The sequence below is a fragment of the Vollenhovia emeryi genome, unplaced genomic scaffold, assembly GCF_000949405.1.
Source record: "Vollenhovia emeryi isolate VEMERY1.0 unplaced genomic scaffold, V.emery_V1.0 DF939142.1, whole genome shotgun sequence".
NCBI classification, from domain to species: Eukaryota; Metazoa; Arthropoda; class Insecta; order Hymenoptera; family Formicidae; genus Vollenhovia; species Vollenhovia emeryi.
The window spans coordinates 1,634,789-1,648,894 of NW_011967224.1; the positions used below are offsets into that span (position 1 = coordinate 1,634,789).

Sequence of the window (14,106 nt, forward strand, 5' to 3'; positions counted from 1 at the left end):
TCTAAAATGTGAGATAAAAATCGCGCCGGATGAATAGGGGCGTTCGATTAATAACTTCATTTCGAAAAACTGCGTGATTTGTATGACCGAGTACGTGAGAATCGCTTGCCCCCCCCCCCCCACCCCTCTCTTGTGCGTTTTTCTCTGTGCAATTTAAGATCATAAATTCGAATGTGTTTTAACGTTTCTGCACCAAGTGGAAGCCACGATAAATTGTTTAAGAGTAAATAAAAATCGATTGAAGATTCAGTTATTTGCGTTTTATAAAGAATTTATTACATTGGAGCGCCCGATTAGTATGCTCAGAGAAACATCATCGCGAGTCCAGTTAAGAAGACGATGAACACATTGAGGGCCGTGTTTGCATAGTGTTCGATAATATCTTTCGATTTCAATGTCGTATCCTAAGTCGTTGTAGTTATCGGCGAGTTTTTTTAAACGCAGATACATACGTAAATATACCTAAGAGAATGTGGAGACGCAAGTGCAAATCCTAAGCGAATTACGAATTTGAGACACGAGCTTTTGTTACTTCATATATTAATAGCGTCAACTCGATTCCTTCACAGCGTTTCTCATTGACATACGCGCGATTCTAGTAACGTTCCGAAATACTAATGAGAGAGAGAGACGTCATTTTTATGAACTTCATCACTGAGACGTTATGGTTTTGTAAAGTTTCCTTTAGACACGCCTTAAATCGTCTAACGATTTTTACGTGATTTTATTGTAAATCTAGTGTTATGAAAGTCTGGTGCATTCGATCTGCAATCATGAAGGAGAAAAGCGGGAAATTAATGAACTTGCTGTATTTTTGTGCACTTAAACTTTTTTACGCTTCTTAACGTAATTAAATATCGAGGAACCGGTGTATAATCCATATTAAAGATAAAAAGAAAAGATATATTTTCAAGCTAGATAATGTCATTCGCCAGTGATATTTGGAACATATCTTTGAACTAAAAATTGCATTTCTGCATTTTTTCTTCATATAAAATTACAATTTACGTATCTTCTTTTCATCTCCAGTTTATCGCGATGTCACAATCACAATCTTACTTGTAAAATAATTATCAAAGTACAAAGTTTGCCAGAATTTATCCGCGAAAACGCTTATAGATCGCGCTCTTTTTACGAAATGAAAATGCATCACTTTTAACGATTAAGTTACGACGAAGCTTCGTCCGAACCGGGAACAAGTATGAAAAAGTAATGAAGAAAGAAATGGCGAGGAAGGCTTTATTTTTATTGCATCAGAGCAAAAGACTGACGCGTTTTTCAGTGTCAAAGTAATTAAAGAATCTTCTTATAATAAAAATCAAGTTGCAAAATAAAAAAGAGAGAGGCGACGGGTGTGACAAACTTTTGTTGCTTTTACTTCGTGATTGCAAATTAGGGTAACCGGCATTAAGCTGCTGTGTCAAGCATAATTGCTTCTTTTATATTCTTCTCTGAGAAACAAAGCGGATAATAAGAAGCATCTTTTCCCGCAGAGGCGCCGTTCGTTTTTGATATCGACGAAACTATGCGTATTCGACGATGAAGTTGACGACCCTACAATAAGGGACAAAAGAAAGAACAAAAAAACGGCTAACTTCCCAATTTTTGAAAAGAGAAACTTAGCATGTAAGATACTCTCTGTAACGTAAACCATAAGTCGTAAGGTGTAAGAACGCATTAAATAATTATTAACCGCGACGGTTAATAACCATAAATATGATCGCGATAACGATACGATAGTACGAGGAGATAAACCCAAAGAGACCGTGCAAGTGTCGATAGAGAACCGATCGATGGATGGCGACAAGAGTCACGCACAAAAGAACTACCTAAACCTACATCGTCGCGATTCTCTCATTCTCGATCATTGATCCGCTCTTTGTCGACACTCGGTACGTTCCGAAGAATAATTTACAATTATAGGGAGCAAACGAGAGTGCGAGCGAGAGCGAAAAGAAGCGCACGAGATCACAAGTAACTACATAAGGGTGAATGTGAGGCGAAGAAAACGAAGATACAAAAAAAAAATATAAGCAGAAACAAGATACCAAATTTGAGTTTTGCGTGCCTGTGCGGAGGAGCGAGGTGATATATACGTGCATATTTATAAATCTATTACTATAAACGATCCTAGCGGGTATGTAATCCTTACGTTTGTTTGGGACGAAGGAGGGGTATACATTCGTACAGATCCCCTGCGTAAATAAAGCGAGATGGGGTACGTGAGGACGGGAAGTGATAAAGACGAAAGAAGTTTCACGACGAAGGGGGGACAGTTTCGTTACACGCGGTATCACTCTATATAAATATATTATAATATCAAGAGCTTCTTGCCAAGTGACAAGGTGATAGCTTCTGCAGGAATAAGCGATCCACCTGGGATCTGTTTGAAAGCCATAGGCTGACAAGAAGGGCGACGGTAAAGATGTAATATATTTAAACGTGACAGATTACCATTTTTTTCGCGTGCGACCGGTTATCATTGCACATAATTACGGATTAATTATTATTAATATTATTAATTATGGTTCATCGACATCACCGCCATTGTCATTATTATGATTATTATTATTATATAATTGATGTGAGTGTGGACACAAAAATAAAGTGTACGTAGTAGAAGGCCGACCCATTCCACCACCTGCCGTTTCTTTTGAAATTTCGACCAAGTTTCAAAGTTCCCAAATTTAAGACGAGCCTTGAAAGTAACATATTTATTTCAGAGAGAAAAGCAAGAGAAATATTGAACATTCTATGAACTTAAACTAATGAACGTTATATCTGTTATAACAGATTCTTCAATCATGCGAAAACTTACTAAAAAGTAAAGTTCGTTCCTAGTTTTAATATTTGTCCTCGATCAAGTGCATTAACTGCATTTGTTTATTTAACAATAATATAGTAAAACTTTAATTAATTCTATTATAATTGTCCTGTGCAACTTGCATCTCTATACTCTTTTTCATATTTGTCGTGACGGTTTTGCGTTCCTCGTTCGGCAATACACGTTCTTCCTTGCATTCTGTGTTTACTGCTGTACATAATGTTACAATCTTGATTTCTTCTTTCGAATTAACTGCGCTTTCTTGATTAATACAGTTTTCAAAATCATCAGATATCTCAACCGTCTCTTCGGATTTTTTGAAGACAGCCTGAAGGTAATGTATAAATTAATATTATATTTAGTCAATCACAGCCAAAAGTTTTTTTAATTAAAAACAAAAATAATTTTACGTACGAAAGAATTTTTATAGATGTATAAGACATTGATTATATATGTATAATATTATACTAACATCTGTTTGTTGGGAAATAGTTTGTGAATTGGTATGTGATTGTTCTTCAATTCCTTTTTGCTCGCAAGTTTGTTCTTCGGACGTTGTAGAACATTTAGAAATCACCTCAATCAGCGGTTTCTTTAGTAATTTATTATCAGGTAATATTTCCTTCGATTCTTGATTGTCCATTACAAAATCTGGCTTGATCAATAATTTCTTTCTGCTCTCTAATTCATGTAGATGATCGCAAAATTCTTTGTAAAATGATACATTGGCATTCATTGCCGGTGACTCCGACTTACAGTCCTCGGATTGTCGTAAAAGATTGGCAAGCGACTGAATATCTAGAAAAGACGAGTACAGTTCTAAATAATTTTAAATTTCAAATTACTTGTTATATTTATATACTAATCTTACCAGAATGACTAGCTGACACGGCGGATTGCGAATTGATCGTTTGTTCCGTCAGTAATTCTTGTTTTTCGGGATATACATTTGTCATATCGTTAGATTTATTGTCACAATTGTCACCAAAATTGCCCGCGAGTTTACTAAGATTCATCTTCGAAACGCAACCGAATGGCAAGTGCTCTTCGAGACTTGGATTATAATATTTATGACATTGCAATTTTTCGCCTGCATCTTCCGTCTCTTTTATCAGATTTGTTATGCATTTGTCGATCAACGGCGATACTTTCCTCGCGAATTTCTTCGTTTCTTGTATCAGATGCTGTCTGCATCTCTCAGAAATTTGGTTACGAGATTTGCGTTCCTCCGGTTTCTTTCCGGGATTTATTTCCTCGATCAGGAAAGATTTCTTGTTGCTAACCTCGATATCTTCCGCCTCGCGAATTCTTTTACCTGTCAGTTTTGAAGAGTGACTTGTTCTTTCTAAGGAAAAACGATCCATCGTTCGAACGAGCGATTTCCTTTGGGAATTAGATTGCTCAGTTGAAAATTCTTGCTTTGATATCTCGATTGTATCACATTTTTCTGATTTATTATTGATTTTCTCATCCTCACAAATCACGTCGTTATGTTCCTTATTTAAAATTATTTCCTTCCATTGGTTATCTACTTTAATTGAATCGGTGATTTTGTTACAATTATTTTCCATATTAATTAAAACTTCTGATGGTTCATAATTGCCTTCCGAAACTTGTAAATCTTCTTGAATGGACGTTGCTGTCTTAAAGGAATCGTCGTCGGATTCATCAATGTTTCTCTTCCCTTCGTAAGATTCAACCGAAAAATGATTAACTTTGTCTTCCAAAATTTCGATTTTCGGAGAAGAATTATCCTCCTCTGCAATAGTTTCATTTAAATGTTGTTCATTGCAATCAACAAGACCTTCCATATTGATGAGGGTAGAGACACTCTTATTCTTCGTATCGATGGCTGTTTTTTCGTAATCCGATCTTTCTTCTAGAACCATTAATTCGGCTGAAACTTTCGGCTTGTGTATTTTTTGTACACAGTCCCGATTTCTCAATTCAGCAAAGAGACTGCTGAACACTCCACCCGATTGTTCTTGTCTTTTTATAGGTTTCTCGCAGTCATAATTTTCCGCATCTTTTATGGAATATACTTCTGTCGAATCCGGAAGGACACTCGATGGATAAGTCTTCAGTGTCACCATGTCATAGATATCTTGAAAATTATTCGTAGTATCAATCGGCTGTTTTCTATCTTGCGATGAACAGCAATCGAATTTTTCGGTATCTTCTACCTCTACTTTGTTTTTCTCTGCTTCGTCCTCTCGTTTCTTTAGAGTCTCCTTGACCTTCAGTTTTCTTTCCTTGATACTCCACCATCGCAGTTTATCTTCCTCGCTCGCGGAAACCTTGATCCCGGTTTCTTGAATCTTCCTATCATCAACAAAATCAGTTTGCAAATTCTCATCCACCATCTTTCTCTCGCCCCAGAATCCTTCCACCTCGCCGTTCTTGAACACTATCCTGTTTTCGTCAACAAACCTATCCATACTGTCGCAGAATTCTCTCATCTCTTCTCGGATACTGCTAAGTTTAGAACCGAACGGATATTCTTTGCTTTTTCTGTGATAGCTCTTGTTATTTTTACTCGATGTATCGTCTCTCATGTTGATGACTGTATTTGCGAACTTATCTTCTTCTAATGTCTGTTTTAAATCCGACGTGTCACACGATACTGAACAGGTAGATATTCTCTCGTTTTTATGATCTGTAAGAAAGTTTAATGGCAAATTTAATCAAGGTAAGAACAATTATAGACAATGCGAAAATTTTTCTTTAATTATATGTGCGTAATTATTGTCTCACTGACAAAACTGTCTAGCTAAGGGTGGCACGAAAAAATTAATTCTTTAATAATAACTCGCTCACCATTTGTTTCATTATTGTCATTGATCGATTTTTCTGGATCCGCCGTCTTTTCCTTTTCCATCTGTGATTTCAATATTACTTTTCTATAATCAGCAGTTTTCCTATCGAGCATACAATCGCTGGATCGTGGATCGTGTATATTTTTACAATTATTCAAAATTTGTTCCTCGTGCGATTTTCTTCCTACATCATCAGTAGTATATTGTTGTTTAGATTCCGATATTTCTTCGATCAGTGTTCGCGGTTGAATCTCGTCCCGAACCTAGCAACGAGGAATAGGTGAACAACTTTTTATTCCTCCTTAAATTCCCATACGTTATAAGAAGGATCGCATACCTCGACTTTCCAAGGCAGCAGAAGCTCCCCGTTGTTTCCATCGGAAACTTTTCTCTCTTGCTCCGCCATTGGCCTCCTTCCGTCACTTTCCTCGCCTCCTTTTTGCCGCGTGCGTTCGTTTTCTTCGTCGCCTGCGAGCTGTTCGTCTTCCGATGACGACGACGACGACGACGACGGCGGCGACGACGACGACGACGACGATAGAGAGTCGTAGGAACTGAGGAAGGATCGCTCCTCGGATTTTTTCTTCCTTTCCAAGTCGAGCTTTAGCGTGTTCATCGTAGCCGGTATCATGGGTGCAGGAGATCGGAAGGTGTGCGGGTTTTACGTCGTGAATGATCAAATAGCCGACGGGACCGATGGTGGTGATATTATTCAAAGCACGAATTCTGTACCAGACCTTGACGAAACTAGTTCTTACCAGTCCGCTGCTCCTCGTCGTGGTGCACACGTTTGATTTCGTGGCGACTTCTTCGTTCTCCTCCTCCTCCTCCTCCTTCTCTTTCTTCTTCTTATCCGTCGCCTCCTTTTCGGACGCCTCGACCGGTTTGCGCAGCTTCCTTTTGTTTATCAGGGCTTTCGAGGGCGGGCGCGATGTTCGACAGGTAAACAAAGACCGACATCCGAGGAACAGAACAGGTGAAAGGAGTGAAAAGGAATAAGGGTGGCCATTTCGAGCCCGCTTCAAGTAACGAATCTTTTAACTCACCCATGACACTGTCGTTAATTTTCTTCTGCTCCGCCTGGATCCATCGATTTCTCTCGGCCACCTCCTCGTCGACGCCGCCGCGCATCCTTAAAGATATTTTGGGATAAGCGAGCTATTACTTTTTCACAGGCACTTGTTAAATTTACCAGGCCTCGGCGCAAGCACGATCGCGTGGAAACACTGGTCGATCGTCTAGATACTGAAGATTCTTGCACTTAAGAATCATCGTCTTGCGGTACATCTTTATCTGCTTGAGCACCGGGTTGCCAGTCAACGTTACAACGCGCAATGACTTCATATCTCCCAGAATCTAAACAATTCAACTCTTGCACGCGCTTTCAGCAAATGAGACACCTCGAAGGGATTAAGCCCTATCGTGAAAATATTTTCTAACAAATCTATGTAAAGCCTAAATGAGCTTTGTGTTCTTAACTTAACTTAGAAAAAAACTAGATAGAAACCATCAAGCTTTTATTTATAACGCAATTAATGATTATTACTATAACAATTTTTACGTGCACAATTAAGATAATATTAATTTGCAATCGAATATTATTTAATATTTATTCTAATCGCGTTTTACCTGCCATTTTGGAAATATATTCCGGTTGTGCGTAATTATCGACTTACGTCAACGACGTCGCAGGTGTCGATCCTGTTGTGAGAGATATCCAAGATCGAGAGCGCGTGTAGTAGACGGAGATGCTCGATGTCAGCGGTTTCTCGTAGATAGTTGTGCGACAGGTTCAGGTTGTTCAGGAACTTGAGGCTGTCTGAAAAGCAGAAGCACGTCAAGGTCAAGGTCATCTGGGATAATACCCGCTTCTCGACTCGAGTCACCGAGATTCTCGATCCTCCGTATCGTGTTGTGCGAGAGGTTCAGGGTGTCGAGCTTCGTTAGGCAGTCGAGATTCTCGATCCTACTGATAAGGTTGTGGTGTAGATAGAGGCATTTGAGTTCGCTCTGATTTTCCAAATTAGCAATCTCTCGTATACCGTTGCTTTCTAGCCACAGACACTTCAGACCTGTGTATTTTTCGAGGCTCTCGATGAAGGTAAATCCTAAAAAACAAATTCTTTCTTGACACCTTTTATATGAATGATACAATCGTGTATTATGCCTTTATAATGCATGCCTTTATAATGCAAATACAAAACGTCGTTCAAATACGGAGTCTGATAGAGTTTGTGTTCTTTGCAGTGCTTCCTAATTAGTTCTTCCGTCATTCTGAAATCATTATCCGTTTTTTAATGGATGTTAACGATTAACCGTGTTAGTGTGTTAAATTAATATTTCGAGAACTCACCTAACACCATGCTTTTTCTCGTCGAAGTCATAGATTTTTCCTTTGACATATGTCTTTTCCGGTTCTTTCAACTCCTCCGTGAAAGAATCGTCGAAATCCGAATCGACCTCAATCGCCGTCTCAAACGTTTCATTTGAAAATTCCTCACCTATCTTTTCGTCATTTTTAGATTCATTTTTAGATTCATTTTTGGCTTCTTCATCGACATTTGCGTCATCGCAAGCTTGTATCGGTTCTGACTTCTCCAAAGTCAACTGGATCTTTTCTAAATCTGTAGCAATAATTTCCTGATATTCATCCATTAGTTTCTTGTGCTCTTCCATCTCATTCGCCAATTCTTTTTCTAACTCTTCGACTTTCAAATTCTCGGTTATTTCGAATTTTGTTAGAGGAACTTCGAAGCTTTCCGGATCAATTTGAACTTGAAATTCGTCGAGACTGTCGGAATCGCCGGTGACATCCTCTAGAGTTTTGTGTTCACAGGAATTGTTATCAGATACGCAAAAGGCATAATTATGATCGGCAATGAGCTTATCAATTTCCTCTAATTTTTTGGATAATGTCTCTAGCGATTCTTTCTTTCGCTCTTCTATTTTCTTCTTTTCCTCGGCCATCTTCTTCAAAGTTTCTTGTATCTCGATGCACGACCTAGGACGATCTGGCCATGTAATTTCAGCTAATTTCTGCAAATTACTTTCAACAATGTCAGACTCTGAGATTGCAATCTTTTCATTTATCGTATTTGTTGAATTTATTTTAGTGTCTTTATTCTCGGTGAAATCAATTCCCTTTTTATTTACTGTCTCATTGACTCTTTCATCTTTTTCTTTATCATCTCTTACCTTTTCCGTAGATTTTTCTGACAAAGTGTTTTTGTCGCAATTCTCAGTTATCTGAATAGCATTTTTTGTTGCTGACACGTCCCAACACGGACCGTCAGTTAATATCTTCTCCGCTTCTTCGATAGTTCTTAGTATATCTTCTTTAGCTATGGCAGTTTCGGAAACGACGCGACGACACGGGAAAAGTTCGTTTTCTCGAAATTTCTTAATTACACATTCGCTAGTCGATCGTATGAGATCTGTACTCGGGATAGGTGAGTATTGCTGAAAATTGGCAGGGACATGGGGGCAGCTTTCGATGATTTTCGTCATCACGTCATCGTGATCGTTCTCCATTTTTGCGGTTAAGCCTTCTATCATTCGTTCTTCCGCCGAATCGTAATGTTCATCGTCGCTGGTGCAAAGATTCTTGATTATCTTATCCATTTTTTTTATTTCTGTAATCGTTTCTTCGATATCGTCATCGTCAGCTCTTGACGTATGCCTCGCGTTCTCTTCTATGCGTTTCAGGAGCTCCAAGTCGTCTTTAAAATAACTCTCGTTACTCATAAAATAATTATCAGGTTCTATTGTTGAAAGTGATATGTTCTTTTTATCTAGTTTTTCTCGCAGAGAACCTTCGATATTTATGCATGCAACATTTTGTGCAAGCTTCATCTCTTTCACTTTTTTAATGCCTTCTTCAACAGTTTTACATGTGACAACATCGCCTTTTTCAGAAATATCCTGCGAATTATCATTATTATCAACAGCTTGTCGCATTGTCTTGTTATCATCCTCTACGTTGAATCCACTAGTCAAAGAAATCCCTGAATCGACGAGTTTTTCTCCACCACATCCTGTCTGATATATTTTTTCATGCTCTGAATCAATGCTAACAAAACTTTCCAGCAATTCTGTTAGGTTACTTAAAGAACTCGTGCGTTGATCATTTGTCAGAAATTCCTCTTGAATCATTTTCTCACTGTCTTTAGAATCATCTTCTTGAACTGTCTCGTTATAATCGAAATCATGGTATATGGAAACATCGCAATCGCTCATACGAGAATTAAAATAAGACAGATTTTCATGATTCAAATCGATCATCTGATCGCAATTTAAGGAAACTGGCGGAGCGTTGTATTCATTGACGGCGTTTGTTGTTTCTATTTTCTCACTTCCGCATAAATTTTCACATTTCTCCACTTCAGATTGGGACCTCGCAGTATAGTTTAGAATCTCATGCTCTGCTGGACTAGCCTCGACAACCTTTTGAAAATATGAATTGATCGATTTATTCCGTTTACAAATACAATCGCGAGAAACAAGATATAGAAACATTTTAATCTTTGTATCCATATTTAACATATAGAAACGTAATAAACGTTGCAAATATCATGTAAAACGCGAGAAGAAGCACGAGGCATCACATTAAAGCGTTATGTAATAAATGAAAGAAATGTCTTCGCAGTATTTACCTTGTGATCGGATACAGAAGATGCATTTGTACGAGCACCAGATAATATAAAAATTTGACTGGCATTCTCTGCTAGGGAACTGAATGAGAGATCGCGTGAGTTTATCGTTTCATCGTCGCGCTCAAACGCGCTCATGATTAAGAACGCTTTTGTAATCAAATCTTTCTTGGAATCTATGAAAACGCAGATCGCGAATTCCAAACAGAACTGACGTGACCGATGACTGAAAACAAGAACGCGGCGCCATGGTCACCGTCAGTTACAAGTTGTTTAGTCGATAGGGTGGGCCATCTCCGCGCTCTTCAAGTCGCAACGTCACATCGTGAAGCGTGAATATAATTTTCCAATTTTTCTTTTACCGATTAAGATTTTATATCTCGTTTGTCTTGCCCGGCGAATGGGATTCCCGAAGACTGAACGCGGAATCTTGGAACGTTCTGATCCAATCTGCGTCCGCGATTCACGCGTGCAACCATGAGGCCGGTCATCCTCGCGCTTTTCTCGCGGTGGAAAATGCACCGCATCTTAAATGCAGCATCGAGAAAACACCGAGCTGATTGGCATAGATGATCGATCGCACGCGGCAGTATGCAAGCACAATGTTAGCGGTTACGGGGTTGTCTCGTCCACGATATCTATTCGTCAGCGATCTTCTCTCGCTTTGTTTTCGTTGCGTCTGGATGCACAACACATATGAGTGCCGCCTGTTTTTCCTCTCGATTTCAGATTCCGCGCTCGCCCCTCGTCGACTCCCCGTCGCCGTTGCCTTCGTCAACGTCGTCGGTTGTCGTCGTGGCCGTCGTCGTCGACTCTTCGTCGCGCGGTCGACGATGATGTTCGCGAATGATGCTATCAACATAATCCAGCGGAAAAGACGCACGGTGGCGATTCGTAAATGCCGTGCACTCCCGGGATGGCCTCTGAGGATCACGATAGCGGGAAATCGCGACGCGCCAACATGTGTGGTGCAAGTCCTTCTTCGCCGTGCATAGATCCGCCTTTTTTTTATTTTCCCCTTCTCGAGGCACGACGCACGGTCGTCTACTTTGCCAGACGCGTCTTTCTACGCAGTAGCTGCGATTCCATGCGTTCTTACCGTCGTGATAATAGAACATTTGGTTCGCACAGTATTCTGTATTTTCTCGTGCGATCGTAGTTCGCGCGGGGAAGCGTTCGCGGATTTCTGTGCTCTCCGATTTCCGTGAATTTTTATATCATTTTAATGACGATAAAACCAAAATGTACAATTCCAATGTATTAGAAAGAAAGCGTGAAAATGTAACTGATCGACTTCGTAGCTGATCAATACTAACTGGGCAGCCGATGTTGATGCAACCGGTTCGATTGTATCGGTAACGCAACGGCCGCGATTAATTAATTCTTTTAGGACTGGAATGTGTAGCAATATTATACTTGATACTATTAGTCATTTTTAGATTATAATCTTATTTATTGCATGTACGCAGATTTTGAAAGACATACGGTCTTTAAATCTAGGTCGCGCGTATAATAGTTGTCATTGCTTCGATCCCAGTTACGCTTTCTCGATGTTTCTTGAGCGATCACGATCGGTACAATAACGCGCGTCTTACGTCACAGTGGCACGCACTTTTTCGCGGGTCGACTCGGTGGTGAACGGTCCGGTTTCACTCGCAAGGCTTTCGCACATTATTGCGTCAAGATAGACGTATATTTCAAACCGTTAGATAGTTACGATGAAAAATTCTAGTCCTTGCTCCAGTTATAAAGGTTTAAGGCCATGTAATAATAGTCACTCATAGAATTCCAAAGCGATATTCCTGGCGCCTAAAGAAAACCTCGACTTTCGTAAGTTCAGTCGTTAGGCCATTGATGACATCACGCAGCATAATTCTAATCGCTGATACAGAAACGCGAGAAGCTTACACGGAAGTTACACGTGTACTTGACACCGCGTAATACAATCTCGTCGGTTGCAACGATTGCCACGCGAGTTACGTTTTGCATACCAATGTTTTCTAACGTTGATATTATTTAATCGATTGAACAGAAAATCGCTCTACGCAAAAAATAATCCGGTATCTGCCATTTTAATCGCGATGCTACTTTGATTATTCTTGTAATTTTACTTTTATATTACGTGCATCGATTTAAAAAAAATGATAGAACTTATGATTGGTAATTAGAAAATTATCGATGATGTAGTTCTGTAATTTTCCCGTAACGGTTAATTATTACGTCAAATCGTCCCGTTCATTTGATTCTTAAGAGCGCGAGACATACCTACATACGAAATTACGCGGCCGATTTTCGCACTGTCGATTCTGCGGGACTTTACTTCTTCGACTTTCATTGTCAGCTAAAAATACACCCCGTCATGCGGTCGAATCGAAACGCGATCAAAGATCGTACGGATAGATATGAATTTTTGGCATCGGGTGAACCATTTTACCTCTCGCGAGACGCCTCATGACCGTGACCTCGAGGATCCTCCACAGAGTGGCAAGCATGGCAGTGGACGTATGAATATGTACGGGGTGTACTAAAATCTCTGAGCTTGCAAGAGTGAACTTCGCGAGGAGACAAGCTGATTAAATTCGATTTTGATCAAGATATACAAAAGATACAGAGCTTGAAAAATTTGTCGTATTAAAAATTTTTGATAACATTTCTATAAATTGTATACAGCAAGAAATAATTTGCAAAATAATTTTTCAGAATGCATACAAATATTTAAAATATATTGTTTTAATCTTAGCCTGAAAACATTTCACAGAGATTTGTTTCTGTTTACAGCTTTGACTTAAAGTGAAACTAAAAGTTTAATGATAAACTTCACACATGTCCATATGACACCCTTTATATTGAGACGAGTGTTTGCCGTGATACGCTTCGGGATCGCGACTCGAATGTATTATGTAATTGTCGACGATCCTGGGCAAGGGAGCTTCTCCGTGCCAGCTTTTTAAAAAGCAAAGTAGCCGTGGGTGGCCATCTCCTTCTTCTTGCGAATGCAGGATCACACGTCGAGGGAGGAGGCGGAATCGTATTTGAATACGCTTTGAATCGATGATCGACCGTGAATGTCTGGACGTCACGCATGTAATTTATCGATTTAAAGACCGCTGAAGCGGGAAGACTATGGTCAAAGAACTACAAAGTAATCGCTCGTATCAGCTGATTACCGCCCGACTGTCGACGTTGTATCTCTCGGTACTCGATATTTTAGTGAATCTGATCGTATCTCAATAGGCTTTTAATTATCGTTGATAAAAAGGATTTGTCTTCCACTACATTTAAACTATAATAACCCATACAGTACCAAAGCTTTCAGAAACATTTCAGAAACATTGCAACATTGCAACAATGTTTTCTGAAATGTTTCTGAAAGCTTTGGTGCTGTATGGGAATATTTTCGTCGCGAATTAACAATCATCGCAAATGTCATAAAAAGATGAAAACGGAATTTTCTTAGATATTTTCGATGGAATATTTCTTTAAGTTTCTTAGCTTATATATACAAAAAGTTTATATTATTATAATAAATATATTACATGTGATATAACGTTTAATGAAGAAATTGATTAACATTTCTTATTGTTATATAAGATTCTTATGTAAGAATAGATATTATATCTTTATTGATTTTCGACTATAAGTTTTCAAATACCTACATTTAAAGAAATATTTTCGCATTTCTATATTATACTGACTGAAATACGCACGTGATCGCCTTAATATCCATACTGACAATAATATAAAAAGCATCAAATATTAAAAAAATTTTATACGTATGTATAACGTATAAACATGTAAAATCCTCCGTCTTCTTCCC

The 14,106-nt window shown here is 38.9% G+C and overlaps 2 protein-coding genes across 2 annotated transcripts; both read right to left on the minus strand.

Annotated features, from left to right (window-relative positions):
- Positions 1-2,701: 2,701 nt before the first annotated feature.
- LOC105566848 (probable GPI-anchored adhesin-like protein PGA55) lies at positions 2,702-6,507 on the minus strand. Its single transcript, XM_012021198.1, has 5 exons — positions 5,978-6,507; positions 5,642-5,903; positions 3,696-5,480; positions 3,297-3,622; positions 2,702-3,152 (listed from the first exon to the last, which is right to left on the minus strand). Exons 1-5 carry the CDS (start codon positions 6,269-6,271, stop codon positions 2,910-2,912), a joined length of 2,910 nt encoding a protein of 969 aa, XP_011876588.1. The 5' UTR covers positions 6,272-6,507; the 3' UTR covers positions 2,702-2,909.
- Positions 6,490-10,459, minus strand: LOC105566911 (interaptin). Its single transcript, XM_012021308.1, has 7 exons — positions 10,293-10,459; positions 7,994-10,083; positions 7,808-7,914; positions 7,506-7,748; positions 7,317-7,459; positions 6,833-6,996; positions 6,490-6,772 (listed from the first exon to the last, which is right to left on the minus strand). Exons 1-7 carry the CDS (start codon positions 10,425-10,427, stop codon positions 6,490-6,492), a joined length of 3,165 nt encoding a protein of 1,054 aa, XP_011876698.1. The 5' UTR covers positions 10,428-10,459.
- Between the last annotated feature and the right edge of the window lie 3,647 nt (positions 10,460-14,106).